Raw genomic sequence first — 10515 nt, forward strand, 5'->3', positions numbered from 1 at the left:
GCCGTGCACTTGCAGCCTCTGCCCAACTTTCCTTCTTAGACGTGCGGGGAGAAACCGGAAGAAGTGAACGCGCCCCGCTCTTCGAAAATTTCAGAGGTGTTTTGAGCCGAAAGCGACCTCAAATAAGCACACTGTCCACGAGGGATTCTATTTGAGCTGAGAAAGTGGCCTCTCTGGCCCGCCCGGTTCCTGGACTGCCACATTCGCTGTCCTGCCTGCGGAAGGTCAGAGAGCGAAGCAGCCCACACTCTGGGAGCTGGGACAGTCTTTTGCGCCCTTTTGCTCGCTCACTGGCCAAGCCCCTTGCCGAATTCAGCGTAGGCTGGGTCCAGCTCCCTCCGTGGAACAGGCGGACACAGTTCTCTTTCCTTGCACGTGTGTTGGCCCACGGAGGCGTCCTGGGCACTTGGAGGCCCGGATACTGGCAGTTCCGCCTCCACCTTCACCCTTCCTTCATCTTACCATTCCTGGTGTTCCTGGTGAGTTGGGGGACCTGTGCTTGCTGCCCCCTAAAGTACCCAAGGTGGGCAGGCAGTGTGTTCGTCCAGGGCGGCACGGACTCCCAAGGCTTAAAGAGCAGAGAACTGGGAAGGAGGTGGGAGCTCGGTGATGGACAGACCTGAGGGTGGGTTAAAGGAGTGACTTCCCATCTCTCACCCCTTCCCACTACTAGGATTTGGGGGTCGGAGACACCTGTTGGCTGTGTGAAGCAGAAAGAAGCTCAAAGAATGGGGGTGGGAGGCCCACTTGCAGGAGGGGGCCACTGGGAAGAACGTGCCACTGGGAAGACACATGGGACTCCCAGAGATACCCCAGCGGAGCCCTTTATTATACCAGAGGAAACTGAGGCAGTAAAGGAAGTAGCCTATTGACCCACACTTCCCACACCCCCAAAAGAGATTTAGATGAGTTACACGGGAGAACTTTCAGGTTAGACTGTCACTCTAGTCAACAGCCCTGACAAGGAGAAATGCTTCTTTCTTCTTCTTAAAGAAAGTAATATCTAAGTCAAACGTGGGGCCCAACTTACCACCCCAAAATCAAGGGTCTTGTGCTTAGACGCCCCAAGAACGGTTTCTTTTTGAGGTCCAGGAGGCAGAGAGATGAAAAGGATTCTAGGGTCCGTGGTACTGGGTGCACCACGACCAAACTCCTCCTCAGAAGGGAGAGAGGGAGTAGGGTGCACCCCTCTTACCAGCTCCGCCTACCCAGAGGCGCTAAAACGGGATTCGTTTCTACTCTGGAGCCCCAGAAAGGGAGTCAGGAGTCCCGGTGCAGAGTGGCTAGGGCGGCGGCCGGAGGCAAGTGGCCAGCAGAGGGAGCCCGGCCCCTGACTTGGGAGGCGGCCCGCGCCGGGAGCGCGGGGGACTCGAAGGGGCTCGGCGTCTCCCGGCCCAGCCGGTGGCCCGCGCCGGCGCCGCTCGGCCTCGCAGCTCCGCCCGCTGCCCCAGCCAGCCTGCTGCCGCCCCCGGGGGGCAGCTGCCGCCGAGCTGGGGGCGCCCGACGTTTTATCCCCGCCTCCAGTCCCTCCTAACGCGCTTGCTGCGCCCCTACCCCACGCGGCCCACAGAGCGCACAGCGCCGTTCACTTCGCATTGCAGCGTTTTATTGTTTTCTCGAGTTTTTGTCTTTTCGTCTCGCTCGGTAGCGAAAAGTGAAAACCTGAGGTGGAGCCCGCGGGCCGGGCGAGCAAAGCCCGGGCGGAGGGGCCGAGGGGCTGGCGGGGTGGGAGCCCCTCCAGGGATGGGGCTTCTCCCGCAGCCGAGGACCCCCCAGCCCTGTACAATATAGATGCTTATGTAAAATGAAAAGAAATTTTAAATGCTATGAATTAATCTCTAAATATTATGTACACAGCAATGTACACCTTTGAATAAATTAATACCAATTTGTATATTCTGGGAACCTTAAAGCTTATTTACACAAATTACCATTTATTTTATAAATATCTTTTTTTTTTTCTCCCCCTGGGGACTCAAGGCAGAAGTGCCACTCCCTCCCCTGACCGAGGGGTGGGAGGAGCGCCTGTCTTTCGGGGGAAGAAGTGGGAGGACTAAAAGAACAGGTCCCTCCCAGCTCAAGTCTACACTGATTTCAGTCTTCACTGTGCCCGCATCCCTTACTGCAGATTCTCAAGCGGTCCAGGCCCAAGGCTAGGGGCTCTGGGGTTCCCTCCGAAGTTCCCATCCCTGACTCCTGCACCTTCTGTCTCCCGATGAGACCACTGGGCGGGGCAATGAGGCCTCCCCACAGCGCTGGAGGACCTGGAGGGACACCTGGCCAATGCCACTTTGACATCGGAGCAGATCTGGACAGTGACCAGTGGCTCCTAAGCGACTGTGTTCCCGGCAGCCGGGTTCTTCTTGGGGCCTAGGGAATTGTCCCAGGCTCCGGCTGGCTGGCCAGGGCTCTATTCCGGCTGCAGCAGCCCGCTTTTGCTCCTTTATTTAAATAAATACCCATTCTGTGCTGTACACGTCCCAAGCAGCAGGGGCAGGCAGCCGGGGAGGTCTGCGTGGCAGCGGAGCAGCTGGGCAGTCCCCTCACTTGGGCGACTCCCTGCCGGGGGAGAGGGCTCGCTGGCTCTCCAGCCCACTCACCAGTCTCTGGATGCTCTGCAGTTCACTGGCCGCCTCTTTGGCTGAGCCGCTGGGTGACAGGGCACCGCGGGATGGGGCCCCAACCTTGCGGAGAGCCAGCTCCGGTAGCGGGCTGGGCTCCCGGCTGTTGCTGCCCGCAGCCTTGGAGCCCTCCGCCGCCAGCCCCGTGGTGAGAAGACTAGCGCTAGGCGGGATAGTGACCGGGATCTGGTAGGGGCTGAACCGCAGGCGGGGCCGGGCATTGCCCAGAAAGTGGCTCCGGGATAGGGAGCCCGCAGCGGCAGCAGCTGCAGCCGCAGCACTGGTGGCTGGCAAAGCAGAGGCCGCTGCCGCAGCGGCCGCCATGTAGGTGTAGGGGTAGGGGAAGAGGCCTCCGAAAGTGGGCATTGGGATTCCCTGAAAGAAAAGAACAAGACAAGGGTTAGGCATCCTGCCTGAGGTGTTCTAAGGGTGAGCTGGGTGCTGGGGGTGGTGCTACCACCAGGAATCCTTGCCCTACTGTTTTAGGAATATAAGACCAGAGCTCACATAACTGTAACCCCAAGCAGCACAGGTAGAGGAGAGCCAGTATGCCTATGGCCAAACCCAGTTAGACAGGAGCTCACTTCAGGTTATGATGCAAAGGTCTGGTGCCATCAAGCTCTGTGCCAGGTATTACAGTACGAGTGAGGGAAAGACATGCCAGGTGGCTGAAGTAGCATGAGCAAAAGCCTAGAGGGAGGAAACTGGGCAGGCATAGAGCCAGGTGGCAAGTAGGCAGCTTTGGCTGTCTTGGGAGGTTCTGCTCATTTAAAAGAGTGTCCTCCCCAACCCTTCTTTCTGCAGGTGCCCCAAAGGACTGAGAAAGCCTGGGCAGGAGAGGTGAGGAACTCCGTACATTCTCCTCCTACCTGCCTGCCTGCTCAGGGATCTCCTACCTGGGTCAGAAGGGCATAGATGCCAATCCGTTTATAAACTGGCCTGGATATTCTACAAAGAGCTCCTGGCAGCACCTCAGTGGCAGCTGAGGAAGGAATGCAAAGTCTGCCCGTGGAGAGCACAGTAGCCAGGAAACCCTGACAAACATCTGCTGAGTCTATGAGGCCCACTTTTGGATTATCTGACCTTTGAGATAATGGCTCACTCTCCAGAGTAAGAGGGTATGGGGAGGAGGGCAGGGAGCTGGCTGTGCTGTGCTTCCAGGGAGTCTCAGGCCTGGCTCAGGCAGGGAGAAGGAAAGAAGTAGCCCAGTCGGGAATGAGAAAATATCCTTCCTGAGAAGGTCAAGTCCTACTGGGCATTCAGTCCTGGTATCTCAGGGGGAGAGGAAGGAGGGAGGCTTCAAATCTCCCCGAATTTGGCTCTACCTGATGGCCAAGGGCGGGCTACTCAGTTATAGGAACTTAACCAGTAGCAGTATACCAAGTGATACCTCCTGAGTGCTGGGTACTCTCAGCCTGGCCTTGCACCTGTTGACCAGGCTGTATCTAGAAGCCCTGACTTCCCGACAACCTTTATGATGCCCATGCTGGGGAGGAGGCATTCACATACATATGGAATCAAGGATGCAGATTAAACCTCCAGGACCTGAGCTACATTTTCCAGAAGCTTCCTTGCCATCTCAGAGCCACAGATATGTGATGTTAGTGTTTCAAATGCTCACTCCACATATCCCTGACACTGAGCTCTATTTAAAACCCATTTCAGGATCCCTTCCCCCATTTTAAAAATATTTGCTTCTGAACCAAAGGAGCCTTCTCAGACCTGAACTCCTATTTTCCCTCCCTTAAGATAAGATCTCAAAGGTTCAATTTGCCAGAAACCTCAGAGGGAAGAAAATGAATGTAGAGATTCCAAATCTTTCCACAGGGAATATTCCACCCAAGCAACCAAAGAGGCCGCTCTCCCCATTGGATCTCCTTATTTTGCTCCTAGCCAGTTTCATAAAGTCTCCCCTGGGAGCTCAGAATTTCAGCCTGGGCTTGGGGAACTGAGCCCTTCTTTCCTGAGATGTGTAGTTGGGAGACCTAAGGTGGGGGAAGGAACAGGAGGACTTCTGGAGGGCCTGAAAGGGGCCAGAGGCATCTGAGAGGTGGGTCATTTTGGCAGTCAATTGTCCAGAAAATATTGCAAATCTTCCTACTCCCTTTTTCCAGGCATCTTAGCCTTTCAGGGACTGACAGTGAGCCAAGGGTTTTTGTTTCCAAGAGAAGTGTCCTGAGGCCAGGAAAGTGGACTTCACAAAGCCAGAGGCAGACTCAGTCTGTCAGAGGAAGAGTCTACTGGGTGCCACTCTGTGCTGGAGTTATAGGGAAGGAAACAGGCCCAAAGAGGGTCAGGCACTTGTCCACAGTCACACACAGTCAAAATAGCACCCTGGCGAGACCCTAGACCTACACTCTTAGTCTCCCTGAACCTAGGTGTGGTGGAGTGTCAGGTCTCCCCAGGACAGAGTGGTTGTCCGCTAGAAACTCAGAGCACCTATGGCACCCCCAGGCCCTATGCCCACCTTGCTCTTTCTCCCTTCAGATCACAGGTCTTACCTGAGATGCCAGCATGTGCTGGGAGAGGTGGAACGGGAAGGGCGCAGCGGTGCTTGCGGCGCTGGCCGCGGGACCCAGCCCGCCTGCGTCCAGCCCGGTGGCGGTCCCTGGGCCGCCAGCCCCCCCACTGCTGCTGCTGCCCGCCACCGATGCCAGCAGGTGACCCATGCCCATGGCAGAGAAGGCTCCGGGGCCCATGGCGAACTGCCCCGGGTGCAAGAAGAGCGGCTGGCCGGCCCCCAGCGGCCCGAAGAACTGCTGCCCGTGCAGATGGCCGGAGAAAGCCAGGCCCGGCAGGTGTCCGGCGCCCAGAGGGGACGCACTGTCCGTCTGCACCACCAGCGGCGCCAGGCCGGGCTCCTTGCCCTCGCCTGCCTCCTTGCGCCCCTCGTCCTTTCGCCTTGCTTCCGTGCGCTCCTTCTCTAGGCTCCGCAGGCCAAACGGACCGTCCCCGCCGCTCTCCGCCGGCTCCTTGCCCCTCTCGGGGCTGCGCCGCTCCCGGGAGCGCTCAGGTTCGGTCAAGCGAGGGGGGCTGGCGCTGTCCAGGGCCGGGCTGCGGCCGAGAGCCGGCCCTGCGCGCTCCTCGCTCAGCCTTTCCGGCTCTGGGTCGCTGTCCGCGGCGCACGACTTCTCCTCGGCTGCAGGGAGAAAGGACGCGGGAGGTCACAGGGGTCCCGGAAGAGACAGACGCGAGGCCTCCCCTCCTCCACCCGTGTCTGGACCGGGTCGGAGAGACTGGGAGAGGCCTGCTCCCGAGGAAGCCACGTTCGAGGAACTTCCAGATCCTCGTCGGGCAAAGGGGCAGCTGCAGGTCACCTAACCTAAGGCTCCGTATTTACAGCGGGAGAAATTGAGCCATGTAAAGGAAACTCACTGTTAGAGTCACACAGTGCCAAGGACCTAGCTGGGCAGCCAGATCTTCTGGATACCCGGACCGCCCTCACTGGAAAGGCCTCGGTCGTTTGCCCCATCCCAGACACATTGCTGACGCTTCCCGCAGGTTTTGTGGTTACCCGGAAGCTGAGCAAAGAGCCAGCCTGGGGTCGGAAGGAGAACCTCCCCTTCCTCTACCCCGGGTCCGACTACCCAACTCTCACCTCTGGTCCGATGCAGGCGCAGGGGACTAGGCACTGACCCCGGGGAGGGTGGCGGTTCCCGCGCGGGGGCAGGGTCGCAAGAAGAGGCGTCGGACTCGGCGCCGTCGCGTTCCGGTTTACAGTGCTCCTCGTACAGCCGCAGAGACGGCAGCGTCAGCTGCTTCCTGGGGATGAGCGGAGGGAGCCGGTCAGAGACGAGCTCATACCCCCCAGCGTTCTGCTGGCTCAGTCTCCCACCGCGCAGCCGTCCAGCGCACCCCTCACCTTTTCTCCCGCCGGCCATTCCCGGTGTCCCGGAAGCCCTTGGCAAACGGGTTGTTGTCGATCTTCAGTTGAGTGATCTGCAGGGACCGAGGGGGCGGCGCCAGGTCAGGACGAGTCGCCTCCAGCCTGGGCTGAGGCACCCCGAGGTCGGAGGCTGCCGCCCCAGAGAAGAACCCCGCGAAAGTCCACTTGGTACCCGCCCGCCTAGGATACGACTCTCCGAGCTGGAAGACGAGTTGAGGCCGGCGGGCGGTCCTCGCGGGAAGCCACAGGGTCTCTCCTCTTCCACTTTATTCGAAGCATATTCCCTTATCTTGCACACACAAGCCCAAAGGTGTGTGCAAAGAGTCGAAATCTGCCCAAGCATGCACACAGACCCACTCGGTCACTCATGTTTAACAAACCGGGCATCGGAGCAGGAGCGCACGGAGACAGCAAAACACACGCGAGTCCACACCACAGACACAAATCACACTCACGGGCCCGCGCACACGCAAGTACACACAGACAAAATAACCAAGTGCCCACAGAACAGAACGAATTCACACTCCTCCACACGTATCTGAGTCCCCCGAAATGTTGCCCACATACCCGCATACATGCCATTTCACAAAGACAAAAAGAACGACCGGCAGGACGCTTGGACACTGTCCCGAGAGTGGTATATGGGCACAGGCCCAGAGGGAGTGAGCTCTGCACCTCTAGAAAAGGGGGATAGAAAGGCAGCAAGCAGAAAAATTCTCTAAGCACCTCCCAAGGGGTTCACAGCCTGGACCGACCCAGAGTGGGGATACTTTGGGAAGCTGTGTCACCTGTCCCGCCCTCTGGCTCCCCCGAGAGAGTGAAAACTGGGCCCCAGGTTCCTATTGCTGGTTTCCAGAGAGTCAGGAGAGCCAGGGCAGGGTGCCACGGGCTCCCTCTCTTCATTTAAATTCCCATTCCAATGCCAAGAAATAAACGAATAAAATGTAAAAATGTCAGCACGGGCCGGGAGTCTCAGCTAATTACTAAGTAAATATCCCCACCCCTTGGAGTGCCCAGCTGTTAGCGCCCCGAGGGGGAGCCTGTGTATACGTGTCCTGTCGCGGACTTGGTGGGGGGAGCCTGGAGGATTTCAGTGGGTGCTTCGGTTACAGATGAGACTTGCTGCTCTGGAGTGAGCTGTGAGAGCGAGAGATGGGTGCTGGGGTCTACGGGCAGATATGAGTGAAGGGGTGGAGTCTGCAGGTGTAAGGGGGCATCGGTGCAGGGGCTGGGCCCATCGCCCCCCCCCAAGCGCACCTTATCGTTCTGGTAGGCAGTGACCGCGATGAAGTCGGTCTCAGGGAACACGTAGGTGCGGAAGGTGCTGTAGGGCAGCTTCAGGATGTCGTTGGCTCTCACAATGTGGAAGCGCGGTTGGTACTTGTGCATGGAGTTCAGAATGGTCTGTGGGGAGGGTGCGGGTCAGCCGATAGCTCCCAGCTTTTGGCTGGAGCATTTCTACTCTCTGGGGACCCGACCTCTTTCCAATGCTCTCTCTCTCTTCGTCTGCCTTCTACACCCCCTCCTTCGCTATTTTCTCCTGTCTTCTCTGCCTTTTTTCTTGCCTATATTTCTTGTTATTTTTCTCTCAGCTTTCTTTATCACAGTTTCTCTCTCTTTCTCTCTCTACTTAAAAAAATTACCCCAGTTGAAAATAGAAATAAAACAAAAGAAAACCCCCATAAAACTCCACTCTTAACCTCTCTTCCTGCGCTCATTGCTAAGCCCCTAGTAACTCTACAGAGAGAAGCTTTGGATCTTTGGGGGCTCAGCGAGCGCCCTACTTCTGAATGGACAATCCCTTTTGCCCCATCAACCCCCCCTTCCCATTCACTGGGGCCCTGCCTCAGGCAGAAATGGAGAGAACCCCCCAAACTCCCTCCTCCTGGTAGGGCGTTTGCCTATGGGAGGAGGGAATGGAGACTTAGGTTGTTAAAGGGGCTGGTTTAACTTTTAAATCTCCTCGTCTGGGGAGGGGGTGGGAAGGGAAATGGGGACACAGGTCATGGGGAAGGGTGAGGACAAGCTGAGGTTGGGGGTAGGACTTCCAAGCTCAGCACTTAAACACCAGAGGCCGCACAACTGAGTCGCACCTGCCTCCGGCTGGGCTCTAGGAAGAGCTTTGGAAGGCTTGACCCCAGCCAAGATTGTGAGCAGCCTGGGGCTTTCCACCCCACAACCCAGGCTTGCAAAGTGGAGCCCTCTGGGCCCAGACTCAGCCAGCATAGGCCACAGGGCAGTGACCCAAGCAGGGGCACTTTGAGAGTTCGGCCAGCGCTCCTCTCTGGGGAATCCCGCCGCCTGCTCTCCCGCCCCCACCCCCTGCAGCACAGGACACTCAGTTTCCGACCCCCATCCCCGCGCCCGCCCAGCACTCACGAAGCCATGCTTGTCGGAGATGTTGTTGGTCAGTTTCAGCTTGTGGAAAGCCACAGGCTTGGCCATCCACTGCTCTCCCGTGGCCGGGCTGTCCGGGTGGATGTACATGCGTTTGGGCATCTCTGGGTCAGCCTTGCCAGCCACCATCCAGCGCGAGTTATGGAATTTATACCGGCAATCATCAGCGGCCACAATGTCCATCAGCAGGATATATTTCGCCTTTTTGTCCAGGCCGCTGACTCGCACCTTGAAGGGAGGAAACATCCGCCTGCGAGGAAGGGAAAGGGCAAGACTCCATGGGACCCGGTTTTATGTCGGAGGACCTCACTCCCCAAGCACACACCACTGCCAGGAGCTTCCCTATCTGTGTTTCCCGGTTGTCTGGGCTCTGCCCCCATATAACCGCCTGAGAGACCCCACCTGTGGTTATTATTCCTGGGGGATCCCATTTCCGCTTGTCAAACTCTCTCTTATTATATGGTTTCCCATCGGCTTTATCCTCAGATCTGGTGACTCTCTTTCTCTCTCATCTGAGATGAAAGCGGATGTCCAAGAAAGAAATCCAGGCCCCCTAGAAATACACCTGCTTCTTTTGAATCTTCCCAAAATTCATTCAGGAGATATGCCCACTGGGACTGAAATTCCCAAAAATAAAACCAGAAGATGTTTGCTTGGATAACTGGGTTGCAACCCAACAAGAACCTTAAGTTTCGGGGGAAGAGGGTGAACCTGAGGCCTGAATTCCCGGCGGCTGAGTCAAAGGGTGGATGGGCTGGGGGCTGTGATTTTCTTCAGGCGTTAAGGCCTGGAGTGGTGTGTGAGTAGGGAGCTTTTTGCTCCTTGGGCCAGGACAAGGCTCCCAGCCTGGGTCAGGCTTCCACAGGGCCGCTTGGGGCTTACTGCCGGAAAGGGACGGCCGGCTGGAATCGGCTGGCCAGCCAGGGCCTAGCATGGTACAGGTTTCATTATGGGCTTCAGGGTCAGAGGACAGTCCGGGAGATGCTACATCTCCCTGGAGCTCCGAGTCAGACAGGGAGGCAGGAGAGCGAGGCGGCGAGGCTGAGTTGCTGCGGAGATGTCTGAGACCCGCCTGGGGCCGAGCCGCAGGACCTCCTCAGCTTTGGGACTCAGAATGGTTAGGACTGTTCTTTAACAGCATGTTTTCGTTTTACTTTATTCGGGAGATTTTCATGTTTTAGTTTTTAAAATTTCTCTCGGTGCCAAATGAGAAGTCAACTTGGTTGCCTGTGGGAGCTAAGCGTGGCGCCGGGGCCAGAGCCCGGAGCCTCGAGCGGCAGGCTCGGCGCTGGTCTGTGCTGTCGGGTCCCCCAGCCCGCCCGCCCGCCTGCGTGCCCGCCGGCCAGCCGGCCGCCCTACCTCCCAGACTTGGTGATGACCATCTCGGTGCCCAGCTTGTGGAACTGGTCCCACAGCTCCTTGGCCTCCAGCGTCACCTTGGGGTCGTCCTCCACCTCGTCCTCGGGCTCCAGGCTCTTAAGCGAGCGCAGATGCGCGGCGGGCGGGTGCGGGCCGAGTGCCGAGACGTGCAGCCCCGCCTCGGCCGCCGCCGCCGCCGCGGCCGCCGCGGCCGCCGCCCCCGCCAGGCCCGGGTCGGGCAGCGGCTTGGCC

General features: G+C 58.1%; 1 protein-coding gene across 1 annotated transcript in view; it reads right to left on the reverse strand.

Annotated features, from left to right (window-relative positions):
- Window positions 1-1520: 1520 nt before the first annotated feature.
- The window catches only part of TBX2 (T-box transcription factor 2), a 9916-nt gene continuing 921 nt past the window's right edge, over window positions 1521-10515 (reverse strand). Inside the window, exons 2-8 of the mRNA XM_049637855.1 lie at window positions 10264-10515; window positions 8887-9154; window positions 7765-7911; window positions 6484-6560; window positions 6220-6383; window positions 5123-5760; window positions 1521-2996 (exon numbers count right to left, since the gene is read on the reverse strand). Of these exons, the coding sequence (XP_049493812.1) occupies window positions 2544-2996; window positions 5123-5760; window positions 6220-6383; window positions 6484-6560; window positions 7765-7911; window positions 8887-9154; window positions 10264-10515 (1999 nt within the window). The 3' untranslated portion in view covers window positions 1521-2543. The remainder of the gene's footprint in view (window positions 2997-5122; window positions 5761-6219; window positions 6384-6483; window positions 6561-7764; window positions 7912-8886; window positions 9155-10263) is intronic.

Source organism: Panthera uncia, chromosome E1 (assembly GCF_023721935.1).
Source record: "Panthera uncia isolate 11264 chromosome E1, Puncia_PCG_1.0, whole genome shotgun sequence".
Classification (NCBI taxonomy): Eukaryota; Metazoa; Chordata; class Mammalia; order Carnivora; family Felidae; genus Panthera; species Panthera uncia.